This window comes from Colletotrichum siamense (genome assembly GCF_013390195.1).
Source record: "Colletotrichum siamense strain Cg363 chromosome Unknown KSG_Cg363_contig03, whole genome shotgun sequence".
NCBI lineage: Eukaryota > Fungi > Ascomycota > Sordariomycetes > Glomerellales > Glomerellaceae > Colletotrichum > Colletotrichum siamense.
The window spans coordinates 643,308-660,356 of NW_023501016.1; the positions used below are offsets into that span (position 1 = coordinate 643,308).

The 17,049-nt window shown below is 53.1% G+C and overlaps 6 protein-coding genes across 6 annotated transcripts; 5 read left to right on the forward strand and 1 right to left on the reverse strand.

Annotated features, from left to right (window-relative positions):
• Nucleotides 1–102: 102 nt before the first annotated feature.
• Nucleotides 103–1,961, forward strand: yhdN (Aldo-keto reductase YhdN; the record flags this gene model as incomplete). The annotated part of the gene is made up of 5 exons (XM_036636003.1): nucleotides 103–930; nucleotides 988–1,158; nucleotides 1,217–1,360; nucleotides 1,414–1,500; nucleotides 1,563–1,961. The coding sequence occupies 5 exons, from the start codon at nucleotides 103–105 to the stop codon at nucleotides 1,959–1,961; spliced, it is 1,629 nt and encodes a 542-aa protein (XP_036497580.1).
• A 614-nt stretch (nucleotides 1,962–2,575) lies between these two features.
• On the forward strand, nucleotides 2,576–5,183 carry cbg-1-0 (Beta-glucosidase; the record flags this gene model as incomplete). The annotated part of the gene is made up of 2 exons (XM_036636004.1): nucleotides 2,576–2,737; nucleotides 2,790–5,183. The coding sequence occupies 2 exons, from the start codon at nucleotides 2,576–2,578 to the stop codon at nucleotides 5,181–5,183; spliced, it is 2,556 nt and encodes an 851-aa protein (XP_036498745.1).
• Nucleotides 5,184–7,198: 2,015 nt separating this feature from the next.
• CGCS363_v004156 (uncharacterized protein) lies at nucleotides 7,199–8,215 on the forward strand (the record flags this gene model as incomplete). Its single annotated transcript, XM_036636005.1, has 1 exon — nucleotides 7,199–8,215. The coding sequence occupies one exon, from the start codon at nucleotides 7,199–7,201 to the stop codon at nucleotides 8,213–8,215; it is 1,017 nt and encodes a 338-aa protein (XP_036497582.1).
• Nucleotides 8,216–9,013: 798 nt separating this feature from the next.
• CGCS363_v004157 (uncharacterized protein) lies at nucleotides 9,014–9,974 on the forward strand (the record flags this gene model as incomplete). Its single annotated transcript, XM_036636006.1, has 3 exons — nucleotides 9,014–9,048; nucleotides 9,132–9,392; nucleotides 9,455–9,974. 3 exons carry the CDS (start codon nucleotides 9,014–9,016, stop codon nucleotides 9,972–9,974), a joined length of 816 nt encoding a protein of 271 aa, XP_036497583.1.
• Nucleotides 9,975–10,068: 94 nt separating this feature from the next.
• Nucleotides 10,069–10,643, reverse strand: CGCS363_v004158 (uncharacterized protein; the record flags this gene model as incomplete). Its single annotated transcript, XM_036636007.1, has 3 exons — nucleotides 10,069–10,071; nucleotides 10,387–10,461; nucleotides 10,524–10,643. 3 exons carry the CDS (start codon nucleotides 10,641–10,643, stop codon nucleotides 10,069–10,071), a joined length of 198 nt encoding a protein of 65 aa, XP_036497055.1.
• A 4,945-nt stretch (nucleotides 10,644–15,588) lies between these two features.
• On the forward strand, nucleotides 15,589–16,714 carry CGCS363_v004159 (putative aminotransferase; the record flags this gene model as incomplete). Its single annotated transcript, XM_036636008.1, has 2 exons — nucleotides 15,589–15,912; nucleotides 15,965–16,714. The coding sequence occupies 2 exons, from the start codon at nucleotides 15,589–15,591 to the stop codon at nucleotides 16,712–16,714; spliced, it is 1,074 nt and encodes a 357-aa protein (XP_036497056.1).
• Nucleotides 16,715–17,049: the final 335 nt, after the last annotated feature.

Sequence of the window (17,049 nt, forward strand, 5' to 3'; positions counted from 1 at the left end):
TTGTCTTTGTACGACGCCATTTGGCAATATCGTGACGCCGGGCACTGCATCGACTATCGTATCGTTTCCTTGGACAATTCACTACCAACTTTGACCGTCGATATGGCAGCAGGCTCAGGGGCCCGCAGGGTCAAGACGGCCCATGTCAACATGATGACTGACAGCATCATTACGAATATGACGCCTGAGGGAATGCTGGTTATCATGCGCTCATTGTTGGCTTCTCATCCAGAAATTACGTCCACATTCGAAACAGAGACCAGAAGCTACATCCAAGACGTGGCACTTCCGAAAATCCAGGCTCAGTCTAGAGGTCTGGATACGTCGTCATTGAAAGCGACTCAGAAGACAATTCGGTGTATGATGGGATGCGGCCTCAGTCACGAGAGCATCACCCTCATGGGCAGCTTGACTATGCAGGGTGTCGATCTACTCCTCAGCCAAGGGACGAGCACGGAAGAGTTTCTAGCATCCATCGACGGAGATGTTGTGCAGCTGATAACTGCAATAGAAAAGACCCTGCTCTCAGCTGGGCGCTCTAAACTTCTGGACGAGGAGCGGAAACTCCTGGACAGCCTGCACGAAGCCCTGCTTGACTGTAAGGCAACCACAAACGAGAAAGGTCTTGATTATCCTTACACACGGGCATTGACGGCGACTTGCATCCTCCTGGAAGTCCCGATCCCAGCCTTCGATGACATCAACACGCCAGACAATACTCTGCAGGTCGCTCCTCCCGAAGCCAAAGAGACCTTCGAGATGAACGGGCGCAGACTCCCCAGAATCTTCTCGGGTCTCTGGCAAATGTCGAGCCCATCGTGGGGATCAGCACCAACTTCCAAAATCATTGCCCAGTTCTCCCAATACGTCAGCTCTGGATTGGTTGCTTTCGATATGGCCGATCACTACGGCGATGCGGAGATTGTCTTTGTAAGTTGACTCGAGGCCTTCTGATAAGATCTGAAACCTGGCTAACAGTACATCCAGGGACGTTTCAACGCTTCGTATCCTGTCAAGGGAGCGACGTTCGCCGGTACCAAGTACTGCGTGTTCAATCCTATGGCCGTCACTCGTGAGGCTGTTCAGGCCAACGTATCTGAGAGATGCAGGCGACTGCAAACGGACAAGATTGACTTGCTGCAATTTCACTGGCAATTTGTGAGTCCCAAGTTGTTACGAGCATGTTTTGGAAGTCCATAGCCTGACCAAAACATAGTACGAGGACCCTCAATACATCAATGCATTGCGGTTCTTGGCGGAAGACTCACGAGTTGGGACTTTGGGTCTTTGCAACTTTGATACGCACCACATGGAGAACATTCTTTCTCATAACATCAATATTCATTCAAATCAGGTCCAGGTAATGAAGCTCCGAATTCATAATTGAGGACGGGTGAGCTGACATGCTTCTAGTTCTCTCTGATTGATTCCAGACCAGTCGTGCGCATGGCCGAGGTGTGTGAGAAGCACAATGTAAAGCTTCTCACATATGGGACTTTGGTGAGTCGGAACGGTAAAATTGCATCACTCTCGCTACATAGATGCTAATCATCCGATCACAGTGTGGTGGTTTCCTTGCCGAGAAGTGGCTCGGTAAGGACGAACCTGATCTGTACGCCGAGACAATCACCCCAAGCCAGCGCAAGTACTACGCCATGATCAAAAGCTGGGGTGGATGGGAGCTCTTCCAAGAGCTTTTGCGTACGTTGAAGTCAGTGAGCTCCAAGTATGGCGTCAGTCTCTCCACGGTTGCGATTCGCTGGGTCCTGGACTTCCCCTACGTCGGCGCCGTCATTGTGGGTGCTCGTATGGGTATTAGCGAGCACGCGGACGAGAATACGGCTGCACTCGGCTGGTCTCTGGACGAAGATGATCGAGCCTCAATCGAGGGGATTTTAAAGAGAAGCAAAAGGATGGAGATGTTTGAGGACATGGGCGATTGCGGTGGAGAATATCGCTAGACTCTTTAGCCCAAACCTGGGCAACGTAACCTAGGAGTGCAGCGTTGCCTGATTAACTTCATTTTACCCTCGTCTGTTATCTGAGATTTTGAATGATAGCACTCAGTGTCTGACTATGGAATTCGATATCTGGAAACTCCAATCTTGCCGATGATATTCCCGGGGCCATGGCACTGGTAAATCCAGTCGATATGAGAAAGCCAGGATTACCTTGCAAGCAAAACATCAACTCCGGTTTCCGGGGACGCGGACTGCAACTCGCATTTAGCCGGAGTCGTATCTTCCATGCCTATCAGTGGGGTTGACGTCCGATATGCCAATGGCGATGCCGAATATTAGGGTTGCAGTGGCCGGCCATCTAAGATAATGAGAGCTGGAGTTGAGAGGCCGACGCCGGGACCAGCCCGCACACCGCCCATCAATCCCGGTCCGAAGGATCACGAGGTCAAAGAGGGTCAAATTAAACAACAGATGAACGATAGCAGGCACCATATATGCAGTGCAAATGTCATGCAGGAGTAGAAATTCCAGTCCATGGAGCCATCTATGGTCCACCCCCAGACTGTTGAATTGCTGGCGTTCTGCGGACATCTTCGCGGTTCACAGACGGCATCATGAGGGCCTCTTCGACGCTATTACTCGCCTCATGGGCGTCAACTTCTCTGGCGGTGCAGCCATGGCTGGACAAGACACTCCCATTTGAAGATCGTCTTGAGTCATTCATCGCGCAGCTCAATGACACTCAGAAGCATGCCATGGTCCAAGGCGACACGGAGGTGAGCCTATCTCATCCGCTGTCTTCTCCACATGATACTGACAAGATCAAAGCTTACCGACAATGGAACTGGCGTCAACGCTTGCATCGGCCACATTCAAGGTAATTCGACCCTCGGCATCCCGGACATCTGCATGGGCGATGGCCCGGCAGGAGTCGGCAACTCTTTGAATAACGTCACGGCCTTCCCAGCCCCCGTCATGGCCGCATCCTCGTGGAATACCTCCATCCAGTACGACTACGGCCAGGCGCTCGCACAGGAGCACATGGGGAAAGGGCGTAACATCGTCCTCGCACCGACAATCAACATCCTCCGCTCACCGCTGTGGGCTCGGGCGGCCGAGACCCTCTCCGAGGACCCCTGGCTGACTGCCCGCATGGCCGTTGCGGTGACGCAGGGCATCCAGAGCCAGGGCGCCTTGGCCTGCCCGAAGCATTTTGCGGCGTACAACCAGGATACCAACCGGTTCGGCCTGGGCCCTGAATGGGTCACGGTGAACGCGGTCGTCGACGAGCGGACTATGCACGAGCTATATCTGCCTGCTTTCAAGGCAAGTGTGCAAGAGGCGGACGCGGCTTGTGTGATGTGTTCGTACAATCGACTGAACGGTGAATTCACCTGCGAGAACGATTGGCTTCTCAACACCACGCTACGCCAGGAATGGGGCTTTGAAGGTTTCGTTGTCGCGGACTGGTACTTTTCAACGAGGAGTACGGTCCCTGCCGTCATGGCCGGGTTGGACATCTCCATGCCTGGCGGAGATCTGACAGACAGCTACGGGTTTCCCGCGTACTATGGATATTTGCTTGTGGAAGCTGTCAACAATGGATCTGTTCCGAGAGAGCGCATTGATGATATAGTCAAGAGGCTCTGGAGGTACATGTTCAAGCTGGGACAGGTTGACAACCCCGTCACTGGCGACTCGACAGCTCATGTTCGCACACAAGAGCACTTGGACCTCGCACAGAAAATGGTGGAAGAGGGTGCAGTGCTTCTCAAGAATGATCACAGCACACTGCCTCTATCGCCCGAGAAATACACCAAGATTGCTGTCTTTGGCATTGGTGCGACGACCGAGAACCAAGTCTCTGAGAACCACGGAGGCTTTGTCATTGACTCCACCATGGTTGTTCAGGCACCGTTTGATGCGCTTTCTCGACGTGGGAGTGCGGAGAACATCTCGGTCAAGTACTCAGAAGCGTACCCTGGCACGGGGCAGTTTCCCACTATCCCGTCATCAATGTTCAAGGACGGCGGCGTGAACGCGACGTACTACAAGACGACCGACTTTTCCGGCCCCGCCAACGCCACCGAGTTCATTCCGAATATCACCATCGCGAGCTATCCCTCAAAGCTGTGGCAAGCATACCCTGACGTCTTCTCTGCCGTATATGAGGGAATCTTCCTGCCCAACACGACGGGCACCTACCACTTTTCCATGTACGGACAAGGAACTGCCCTTCTTTACTTGGATGAAGTCCTCGTCGCGAACATGTCGTATGCCAATTTCGGCAACTTCGTTCAAGGCACGGTAGATCTCAAGGCCGGAACCGAAGTCAAGCTCACGTTGAGATACGACATGGGCTACTCGCTCTCCACTGGTGGATATGGAATCACTCTTGGCGTGGACGTTGGCAACCAGACGAGAGACTCAGAGGCCGACGAGCTTGCTCAGTGGGCTGATATCAGCATCGTATTTGCCTCCGATCGGTTGTCGGAGGGTGCTGACAGTGGGCTTGGTCTGTCGCTTCCAGGTGACCAAGACGCGCTCATCAGCAGGCTTGCTGGAAAGTCGAAAAAGACGGTTGTCGTTCTGAACACCAACTCTGCTGTTCTCATGCCTTGGCGTGAGGATGTGGACGCGGTGATGGACATCTGGTACCCCGGTCAGCAAGTCGGCCTGGCTCTGGAGCGTCTCCTCTTCGGCGATATTAGCCCCAGCGGAAAGCTGCCGATGACATTTCCAGCCAAGCTGAACGACACCATCCAGATCAACACTGCCATCGATGTTCCTTACGCTGAGGGGCTGTACGTCGGTTACAAGGCCTTCGACAAGAGTGGTGTCGAGCCCCTTTTCCCGTTTGGCCACGGCTTGACGTACTCCAACTTTAGCCTGAGCGGTATCAAGGTTTCGAGCAATGAGAGCGCGATCGTCACTGCCGTAACCTTGACCAATGAAGGTGCTATGAACGCACAAGAGGTTGTGCAGTTGTATGTTGGATATCCTGACGAGGCAAAGGAGCCGCCCAAGCTGCTGAAGGCTTTCGCCAAGGTGGAGGTCCCAGCTGGCAGCAGTAGAGACGTGGAATTGGTTGTTTCCAAGAATGATCTGAAGATCTGGGATCAGCAAACACGCGGCGAAAGGTTCGTGAAAGGTCTGTATCACTTTATGGCAGGCTTTTCTGCAGGGGATATCAAACTGGAAGAAACGTTGCAATTAGAGTAGCCCCTGAGAGAGTAGTCCCTTGTTTGAATTGAAGAGTTTGAAGTTACACAAAGATACCTTTTGCACTTCTGTTCTTTTTAATGTCACCTTTGATTCCTGTGACTTTGTCAGACTCTTGTTGGCTGTGGGAAGTCTAAGAAGCCCATTTCAATTTGCATGTGTTCAATTTCACACATACTTAATGTGATGAGTATCTCGACTTCTATACTCAACTCATTAGCTGGTAGACTCAGCTCCAATTCTTACTTTGCATGAACACCAACTCTTCTTCTGATGCAGACCTCAGCTTTGATCCATGAATCCAGGAGTCTGATTGACTTGGTCTTGGATGCACAAGTATCCATGGATGGCTTTGTACCTCGCACATCCAACTTGTTCACATGCTTTTGCCGGCTTATTATGTGCCTCCCGGCTGCTGGTCCCAAGTGACCATGCGGAGCACATATATCCCTTTCTACCATGTGATCAACTGCACGCTGAGTCGTCAAGCGGGCCCATACCTCATCATCACCAAGCCGCACCAGCATGCAACCATCACCAGCCGCACGGGATGAGCCCTAGGACCCGCGTCACTAACCAGGCCCACGCCCACGACTTTGATATTCAATATCCAGAGTTTTCATTGCGCAAGGTGAAACCTCCAGCTGAATCTAGAAGGAAGTGAGGAAATCTCTTCAAGTTGTGGCTTCCTATCATCGACGCATCTCACCTTGCTTCTCACCTTGCCTCGCCTCAGGTCTTGGCAGCCCCTGAAAACGAACACAACATAGCTCAGCCTAGCCCTTCGAGCCTCCATCTGCCTGGATTTCCTCCAGAGATTCCTCAGAAAAGTTTTCATACGCTTCCTGGCGAGCTTGTCGTTCTTTCACAGCCAAAAAGAAGCGAATATTGTGCTGTGGTGGTGCCGCCCCGTCTCTCAAATCACCCCCTTCAGCCCCGATTCACCTTCACCTTTCACCTTTCCCAAGGCCACACAGCAAAATTTTCTCCTCCTCCCACACCACTCTGGATTTTTTTCCACACCAAGCTCAGGACCTCGCGTCTCCTTGGAAGGAAATTTTCATCCCAATCACGTCTCTCCTTGCTGCGATTCGCGCTCTTTACGTCTCTTCTCCTTCGGGATATCCTCCTCTCGTTGCTTCTTCCAAGTCAATTCACTCCAAGCATCACCATTCCCCAATCTCGCGATGCGCAAGGCTCTCGCTCCCATCGTGGCTCTGGCCGCCCAAGCCGGTGCGGTCGTCATTCCCGTCGACGTCGCCAGTGCTTCCCACCAGGCCCCTGTCGCCGCCACCGAGATCACGTTCAAGGCTTCCAATGGCTCTGACGTGATCCTCAACATCGGCAAGGGCTTCGCCATGGTCGAGGACATGCGCAGCTCGCCCTCCCCTCTCGCCAAGCACATCAAGATCGAGCCCGCCAAGGGCTACGCCGAGCTCTGCACCATCCGCGCCACCAAGAGAGCCGGCGCCGGCATGCCTCGTCGCGACGACTGCCAGGCTCTCCACGACTATGTCAAGGCCCACAACGCTCTCGTCTACTTCGAGGACCACGACGCCGACCTTGCTCGCTGGGCCGAGGTCTTCTGGGTCGGAACCTGTGCCTTCCGCAGCCAGACCTTCAACCGCGACGTCGTCTTCAGCAACGCCGATGTCACGCGCTTCCTCGAGAGCGCGCTCAACCGCCGCGCCTGGACTGTCGACGGCCGCCTCTCCGCCTCTAGTGAAGCTGACTGCGCCGTTGTCGACGGCGAGCTTGGCTGGGCTCCTATGTTCTGGCGTCTCCAGGAGCGCGCCGCCACCGAGTCCCTGGCCGGCGACAACGCCCTCGACATTCGCGACGCCAAGGCCCTGGGCCCCCTCGTCGTCAAGACGGCCAACATGATCCCCAAGGACACGTCCGCCTACATCATGAACGACAGAATCCCCATCGACACGAACCTGGGCGCCCTCGCCAACGTCACTGCCAGCAACAGCACCCTCGCCAAGCGCTTCCTGCTCACCACCGGCGGCGACATGGAGGGCCCCTACTGCAAGCCCACCTGGCTGACATCCTCCTGGTCCGAGTCCAACGTCCCCCGCAAGGTCGACTGCGAGCGGCTCGCCAAGTTCGTCCAGAACAATAGTGCCCGCGTCAAGTTTAAGGACCGTGACGTTGGCTACTGGGCCAAGTTCGCCGCCCACGGCACCTGCGGCATCATGTTCAAGACCACCAAGCCCGGCATCGTCGTCACCAACAGAGACATGCTCCGCTTCGTAGACAACGTCATCCGCTGGGAGGAGTGCAACACCGACGACGGCGGCGTCACCGGCAAGATGGGCGTCTGGTGCATTCTCGACGGAAGCAGGCCCATCCACAACGGCGAGTTCAGCCTCTTCTGGCGCAACCCCAACCTTCCCTCCGGCGAGCTCGACCGCCGCGACAGCGACATCGATGCCGAGGCCTTCAAGACCCCCGACTACAGCAACATCAAGCTCGTCGAGGCCAACGCCACCGAGCCCAACGCCCCCGCCGACGATGCCGCCCACGTCACCTGGGTCGACGTCGCCGTCCTTGACAAGGACGGCAACAACGCCACCTTCCAGGTCAACGGCAACGTCCGGTCCGAGGTCAAGACGCTCGGCGGCAAATCCGAGCAGGTCATCACGCCTCTGGGCCCCTCGAAGCGCTGCAACGGCAAGACGATCTGGATGGGCGGTGCGCACAAGGACTCGGCGCTCGTCGAGGACTGCAAGACGCTCATGATCTACATCCGCGAGCACCGCAAGTTCTGGATGTTCAACGCGGACGAGGTGCGCGCCGCGCGCGTCGGCGACCTGACCCCGATCATCAAGTACCAGACGTGCCACTTCGCGTACGGCCCGCGCTACTTCAGCGTCATCGGCAACATGGACATTGAGCGTCTGCTCGAGGGCGCCATCGAGCACCTCGACAACACCCACGGTCGCATGCGCGGCTGGGGCAACATCGGCTGCGACCTCGAGGAGCAGTTCGGCAACAAGGCCCACGGCGCCTGGCAGATCTACCCCTAGAGAGATTCGGTTTTTCCTTTCGGATGGGTTTGCCGGATGGTTCTTTCGGTCAGGTTCTGGGGTTATATCAGTGGTTTGAGACAAGGACTTTTGAGGTTTTCGAGACGGACGGGCAGAGTATCAGACTTGCAGAGACGATTAATTGTATCAGTGGCTTCGCGAGGTGGTCATAGGGCAGATTATGCAGCAGTCTTTAATAGGTAGCCCGATAATGCGTACGGCTCATGCAACGCAGACCTTTTCCCGTGTTGACGTGACTCGTGATGATGTTTTTTGGTGTTTTCTTCCACGATCGCTTCAAAGCCTGTCCCCCTGCTCGGCCGAAGCGGGGCAGTTGCGGCCACGACCATCCAAGGTCTCGTTGCACCTACCTTATTTCTGTGAGGCAAACACCGCCCAAGTCGCGATCCTGTTTCCCTTCTACGTGATGAATTTCGATCACGTTGGAGAAATGCGACCTTCGAAAGAGGCAAACGACCCACCGATCATCGGTTCCCCGACTTCTTGGCCGTGTTCTTCTGCATGATTCGCCGGCCCACGTGGCGGAATGAAGGAATCCTACAGGATCATGCACCATCACGAGAATATTTTCCCCCACGACAGGCAGCCAGCTTTGGATCTTTGTTTGTCTATTGCGTCCAAGCTATCATCTCTTGCAGTGCGATTGTCGGTTTTGAGCTCGTTTGGCAAGCCGTCGACCGCCGCTAGTGTCGCTCAACCGCCGTCGGTCGCATCGCCCAACCCGTGCTCGACCCAAGCAACCGCTTTTGACCTGCAACCGCGAGGAATTACGAAGCCATGGTGCCAAATATTCTTCCCAACTGGGCCAGAATGTGAGTGACGCATTCTATTGACCGCTCGTCGCAACATCGAGACCCATCACTCCGCACCCGGGACGAATGCTGACTTCCCCCAGAGCCTTGAGCATCGCAACCATCGCGTCGTACCTTCCCCAGTACCACCGCATCCTCGAACAAGGCCACTGCGACGGCCTTTCACTGTACTACGTCCTCTTCAACCTCATCAGCGCCACGGAGCAGCTCACCCTTGGCTTCTTCCTCAACGTCAACGACACGGGCAGACTTCGGGGCGATGCCTTTGTCAACGACCCCGCAACAGCAGGCGACTGGCTCAACTTCGTCCAGCTCGTCGTTGTCTGTCTGTGCTCCCTTGTTCTGTAAGCAGACCCCCAAGAATCCCTTGCTTCTTGGAGACGTCGGGTAACTAACATGTGGGCAGACTGCTTCTAAGCCTCCGTTACTCGGCATCAAACGCCGGCCGTCAAGCTACGAGGCACAGCGTCGGCGTCATCTACGTGGTTTTCATCCTTGTTTCCCTCGTCCCGGCCATCTTCGACGCCATCTTCACAGACTCGCGCTCCGAACCGAGAAATTGGGGCCGTGACCTCTTTGTCATGGGGCACTACCTCATCCTGCTCCCCATGTCGAGCATACTCGTGCTCGCTTCTGCCGTCCCGCAATCTCGAGAGATACAGCGCCAGTCAAGCCCTGGGGCTATCAGTGTACCAGGCTTCGCAACCCAGACCGTTGTCTTCGCGTTGTTGGCAATTTCGTGGATGGTCCGGGTTAGATATCCTCCGTACTCACCCTCTTATGACGGATGGTATCGTCTGGTTGGGTGGCCAGTCGTCAACAACGGTCTGTTTTCTATCGTCCAGGGCATGCTTCTATGGATTACTCAAACGAGGTCAACACCAGGCCATAGGGACACGGAGACGCAACCTTTGCTGTCAGGATAGAATCGTGATGCCAGGAAAGAGCACTTGGGCAAGAATTGGAGTAGGAGGTGTTTTTTCGTTGTATTCAGCTACTAATTATCGATACTCGGCATCATTACTCGGCCTCAAAGCACTTTCCCCTTATTCAGCCAGTCCCCTTGCATCCTGCGTTCGATAAGGAAGTGTTTTGTTTCGAAGACGCCAGCCACGTTGTCGTGCCTTCCAACGAACCTCTCCATCCATTCCAATATTTCTGCCAACGCCCCATGTAGACGGCCAGCCAGGTCAGATGGGAGATTCTGGTAGCTCACCAGCAATGGGCCTGGTGACGAACACGTGCCTCTCTGCAGCGCGCACCATCTCTCGAACACTTGTGATTTCGTAAGTCAGGATAGGAAATCTCGCAAGGAAGGGGTTCGAAGGTTCCACATACCGGTTTCCTGCAGTCGATTCTGCGCTCTCCGTGCTTCTGGTTGATTACACACTGATTCAGGCCGGCGAAGCATTTCTGGCAGTCGGTGTCAGTGGTCACTCCGGCTGTGTGTCAAGGCGGCTGAGGGTATCACTTACGCCGTAGTGCTTGTTCCCACCAATGCCGGCTGCCATCGCTGCGACGGTGTCGGGGACGGCAGACGCGTTGGCGCCCAGGCCGAGGAAGATGGTGGCGGCGATGAAAGTAGGGAACTTCATGTTTCGTTGACGTTGAGACGATGTTGTGTGGTTGGAGCTGTCAAAAGATTGGGTGGAGTGCCGGGACGGATGCCGACTTGAATGTAATGTTGTTTGGTAGAAGTTGTCAAAAGATGGAGTGAGGTGCCGGGACGAACGGCTACTTAAATGTTCTCTGGTTGGCAGTCAACGTCACAATTCGCACCTACTGCTTATGATCTCACCTTCCTCGTCTTTGAATAACAGACTGGTGGCATCTCTAGAAAAGCAAGAGCATCTAGCCCGAGGGGAAGGAGCATATCCTCGCAACTACTCTACGAAGCCTTCATACTAGGTAGGAATGGGATTGGTGCCTGCGATTGACAGAATGTGCGGCCATTCAAAGCAGGTAGCTACCTACCTTACCTGACTGAGGTGCCTGCCTGCCTGTCTGTGGAAAGTACGTTGCCGGGCAGGCAGGCCGTAAAAGTGGGGGGGGGGGGGGGGGGGGGGGGGTTTCAGGAAGTTGCAGGTGACATGAGGTTGTCGCGACGAAAGCTGACACCGAAATGACGATGTTCTCAAGGCCGACTTCGGCCATGAACGCCCCTTACTCAATTTTGTAATTCACATGCAATTCACATGGAATTACAGATTCCCGCTTTTACCCTGATGGTGTGCAAAGGTCCAGAACGAAAAGGTTCTGCGCCACTGATGTGGATCCAACGGATTACGACATCAACATTGGACCAGACACGATGCTTGCGTAGACTTGCAAGAAGAAAAACCACCACACTGTCATCATCCAATCCCCATGTTGCATCTGCTATCACCTGAACAACGTCTCCGGCATGTTAGCCTTGTTTATAGCTCAGTCACACAGCTCGGGTGAAGCCTTTTCATACACAACTTGCTAACAACTATGGCATAAATGCGAGCGTTGTCGGTGACTACGTATAGAATGTTTCTGCCAACGCCCTAGCAGTTTGTGGCCTTTCAGAGTATTGCAATCATTCATTGTTGATATCAATATCTCACCCTGCTAGTCTAGTCTCGTATCGATCGATAAGTGTCTCATATTCGTCTTCCTGCATCTCTTTCCCAAAATACAGACGCGTTTCGAAGAATCCCATCAACTTTATGCAACATTCTAAATCGCTCCCATCAGTATGTTCCAACTCGATATTTGTGATGTCTAGCTCTTTCCCATGGAAACTAGCCACCTTGCGCCAAGGAGATATGCGTAATCGCCAATTGAATCTCCAGCTAGCCTGCCACGAAAGATGAGCACTGTTTTCTTTCACCGTATAAAGGAGGCGGCCCGCATTGCCCAGGTGCGCGCGATTGGTTCCGATGCACCAAAGTTCGAGCCGTCGCAGTTGTGGCATTCTCTGGGCGACCTCTGTCATATAATCCAGTTCAGCTTGGGCATCGTGCGCAAGGCCTCTCAGCCGTGTTGATGTTACAGAGAGGGACTTGAGGTTGGGCCACCATGGGAAATTAGGAGCGCTAGGGATGTCCCCAAACTTGCCACCCAGGATATTCTCAACGGGATCTGAAATTTGGAGGGTCTCCAATGTCTGGCTGACTTTGACAACTGACGAAGAACACGGATAGAACCAGCCGTATCTTCGATCACATGGATCATAGCCACTCGGGGCCATGTTTCTCACAGTAAGCGACTTCAAACCCGAAGGCACAAAATCGAATCCCTCCTCGAACATCGACAGGTTGCCATTGTCGCACCGCTAGAATCCAAACTCGATGTCTCTCAGCTCTTTCGACATCGTCGAGCAAATCATCGATAGGAGTCCTCTAACCGAGCAGCAACGGCATCTAATGGCGTTGTATTCCTTGTGTCGAATAGAACGCACGCAGTCGATGATCCTCCCCTGCCGATCTGCGAGCTGGCTTCTGTAGTGTATCACATGATAGCCACACGATCGCTCCTCGTGGATCTCAAGATTGAAATATACTTGGTCGCGTTTCGAGCGACGCATCGCGTCGAAGGTGCCGTCGATGACATCCGCAAAGGCAACGCCGAGTTGCATCTGGCGCATTGGGCCATCCGTGACGATGTTGAAACTTGACGGATCAGAGTCTATGACAATGTTCAGCTTTTTGAGTTCCTGTGTCCTTGGACCACGGATGATGTCGGCGAGTGTTGATGCAGTCGTTTTGCCTGACAAAATGTTGGCGGTTGTCACGTAAAGCGTGACTTCCTCGAATAGGATGGGCTCGATGCGGTGTTGCCATGGTCGACAGAACGTGGTGTATGGGGCTAAGCATTCAGGTTTCAGGGCAAGGAGATATTCCAGGATTTGGAGTTTCAACTCATTGGGAAGCAACTTCCACATTTTGACGGTTGTGGTGATGGTCTTCGAAGCCAAAAGAATCTGATTCTTTGGTGGGACTATTTTTGTCATAGTAGAGGTTGACAACGTTTTGCTTTTCCTGGCAAGAGCAAATTTCTACAGCAAGTTCCTACAATCTAAATCATGTATGGCCGTCTGCACGGACATATCATGACCTCTCACACTGTCTAGGTAAGGTACGCAGACAATTCTAAAACCTTTACGGACGTTGCCAAAAGCCACCTTCGCCGGCACCGCCAATTAAGGTGCGCAAGGAGCTGATGCAAAGATCGCTGACTGACAGTGTCATGAGGAGGCCTACAGGGGCATTGTTTAACCCAGGCGCGCCAATATACAAATCCCCAATCGAGACAGCGTCGCCGTATACTATGAGTCTTTCTTCAAGCATGAAGATCAACTGCTTCAGGCCTCGTCATCAAAGATGCCACTGATATTTCCGCCGCCTCCGCCGACGAATTGTGTCTCCTGGACAACTCGGGAGACGATGAAATAATGGTCTTCAAAGAAACCGCTTTTGGGTTCCTCAGGATGGAAGAACTTGTAGGGGACCCGCATTCTGCAACTCATTCAACATGGTATTTGCAGTTTGAGAGGTATGACGTCGACGGATGCCATTTTCTGATCGGGATCTGTCGCGGACGAGGGGTGTGTGAGGCAATGTTCCACCAGTTCCCTCCCCCGCTTAGCTTCTGTTAGGTGCAACATCCGATCCTTTTCAGGGTGTATCGGTTCTTCATGTTTTGGAGTGTGAGTTTTAGGGATCGATCATATGAAATAATTGTGAGATTTCGTGGTTTCGGGTAACGCAATCAACCACCTCAGAGCCGTTGACCAAAGGCTGGGTCGGGTTCCGTCCTCACCGGAAGATGAGCGAGAAAGTACCGCATGCCACGTCTCAGGTTCCCTTGCCATTGCGCGCCAAATCGCCTCTTTCGTTATGTCGTCAATCGAGCAGACTCTGCCGTCCAGATTTGGTGGGCATGGTCGTTCGGGATGCGCACCAGAGGCGATGGTGCAAGCCTGTGATAAGAAAGAATGCCATGAAGCTTAAGCTCCCCTGTTTGTTGACAGGTCAGGAGTGTCAGTGTGCGACATCAGTGTATGGTGGAACGTGTGGTCCTACTTTGTCGGTCGGTCAATGATGATGTCAGTGCCATCGCCGTAGATTTTCACCAGCGAACTCTCGGATCTGGGGATCGCTGCCGGACCGCTCAGACGGACTGCTACCATGTACAACCTTTGGAGCTTGAGCGACTGTCTGACGGCGACGTTTTGTTAAACAATTGGTAGCTAACGTTCTTCGCTGTTCCTTGAGTCAGCGCAGTTATCTCCACATCTCCCGTGTCGTGGGAGATGTTGGGGAAGAGATATTCCCGGAGGCGGAGGACCGAACCAATGACTTCGGAAACGTTGAAGATGTGTTGAACGTATGGAACAATCATGACGTGAGTGAGGTGAGAGCACACTAGTCACAGAGACCTTGCAAGGCTAGTCAGGAGAAACAAGAGTGCGACGACAGCCACTCTTGTGCAGATACCTACCGAGAGGCTGAAGACGGCAAAGGCTTGTGATTGAGTATGAACCTCGGTCCGTACACTACGATGAGGATGAAAAGTAGGTATATGCAGTGATCGTCTACGATTGGAAGTGGAATGCCCTACCCCTCACTAAAGCAATGAACTGGATGTTGCACAAAGTCCTGTCATGGGGTTTGTCCTCTAGCATTCACATCGGACGATATCGGCACCACATCAATGGTTTGTTTCCAATCGAGGTGCGCCTTGCACCTTCGGGGTGAGTACGAGATACCTCGTCCAAGCCATCGTCGGTGCAACAAATGTGTTGGCAAACTGGGAAGATAAGTGTTTCCTGCATATTATTAGATTCGTTAGTAGAGTACTACAAGAATCATAAATGGCAGTGGTATGGGCCCCTCCAAAGGGTATCATAAAGAGTACTGATGATTCTTAGTGTTAACATTGGAAAGGTGAGAATATCGGAAGCAAGATCTTGAACACAGGCCCCGGGCATCAACAGCTATGATAAATGTCTCATAACTTTGCCAAGGTCTTCCCATCGTCCCGATTCAATTTCCCAATCACTTCTTCCTCGTCACCACTGCAGAGTCATAAACCCTCCTCAGAATCATTGACACAGCCAACGATTCTTAAATCTCTGCATCATGAAGAATCCAGTCCACATAAACGGGAAAAAGCCCAACCATAGCCTGTTATACAAACACTTTGAAAAGAATCCTGCTCTGGTAATTACTTCGGGAAAGGGTATCTACCTCGAAACCGAAGATGGTCGCAAAATACTCGACGCCACTTCTGGGGCTGCTGTCTCGTGCCTTGGGTTCGACAATCAGCAGGTGAAGCTAGCGGTTATTGAACAACTATTGAATATCCCCTATTGCCACCCTGGATTCTACCAGACGAAAGCAGCCGAAGAACTTGCCTCGCTGTTAGTTCGATCGACGCATGGGCAAATGGGCAAGGCAATTCTGTGCGGATCTGGTAAGGACTTTTACATGCCTTGAACTTTACCTCATCACCCTTCTCGACAGACTTTGACTAGCTTGCGTTCTAGGATCCGAGGCAATGGAAGTCACGATGAAGCTAGCCAAGACCCATTTCACGCACCTGGCTTCCCCTGAGCCCGAACGCACGAGGTTTATTGCCAGGGCCCGGTCTTACCATGGCGCGACCCTGGGCACGTTGGCACTCGGAGACTGGAAGCCTCGGAAGGACCCCTTCAACTCTATAGTTCCTCAAACCACGACGCACGTCTCGGCCTGCAGCACCTATCGCGGGCTACGGCATGGGGAGACAGAAGAGGCCTATGTCGAAAGACTTGCCCAGGAGCTGGACGACGAGTTCCAGAGGGTCGGTCCAGAAAAGGTTTGTGCCTTTGTGGCTGAAACAGTTGGAGGAAGTGTGAGTCTGTCACTTTGCCTGTGCTGCTCCACAAGACTGACTGGAACGTCAGGCGAGTGGGTGCGCAATTCCGGTTCCCGGCTACTTCAGAGCGATGAAGGCTGTTTGCCAAAAGTACGGTGCGCTTCTGATTCTCGACGAGATCATGTGCGGTATGGGGCGCACCGGATCTCTACATGCGTGGGAGCAGGAAGGAGTAGCTCCAGACATCCAGGCCGTGGGAAAAGGCCTGGGCGCTGGATATGGTGCCATCTCGGCTGTTCTGGTTAACTCCGACCTTGTGAACTCGTTCAAGAGGGCTGGAAAGCCCTTTCCACACGGTCAAGTATACATGGCCTATCCACTGGCCGTGGCCGCGGCCCTGAAAACGCAGCAAATTATCCGGGAGCACAACCTCGTCAGTAATGTGGCAAAAATGGGGAAGTATCTCGAACAACAGCTCAAAGACCGGATTCTTCCTCTCCCGTTTGTAGGAGATGTGCGTGGCCGTGGGCTATTTTGGGCCGTTGAATTCGTTTCGGAAAAGACGACAAAAGCTCCTTTCCCTCCCAACCTGGATGTCAACAACCTGCTCCACGCCAAAGGTTTCCAGCCTGGATACGATATCTCCCTATTCCATGCCGGTGGAACATATGACGGATATGCCGGGGACCACTTCCTGATCTGTCCTCCCTACATCGTGACTGAGAGCGATATTGATGAAATAATCAACCGCACCATCCGAGTCATCGAGGATACCTTTACGGACCTCAGTCAGACTGCACTATGGAAGAAGCTTTCATTGAAGCCTTGGAGATGTTGACCGACTGTTGAACTTGATCTAAAGAGGAGAAACCAACTGGCAAGCTGGCTGGGCAGGCTACATAGGTGAATGAAAGGTGGTAGGCTTGATTGAGTATGAGTAAAACAATACTCTGACGAAGCAAGGAATAAAGCAAGGTTTTGTATGCGATTGAATTTGCGGGGAGATCCTGCACGAATGTACAAGTTTATCATTCTTCAGCACACGGCTTTCAAATATCTACTACTTTAATGTGCCTGTTCAATGAACCTGGTCAAGCTAAAGCTCTCATAATGAGTTAAATATCTGGTATGTTCAGCTTCAGTACGCCCCGAGCTCTCAAGACACTCAATATT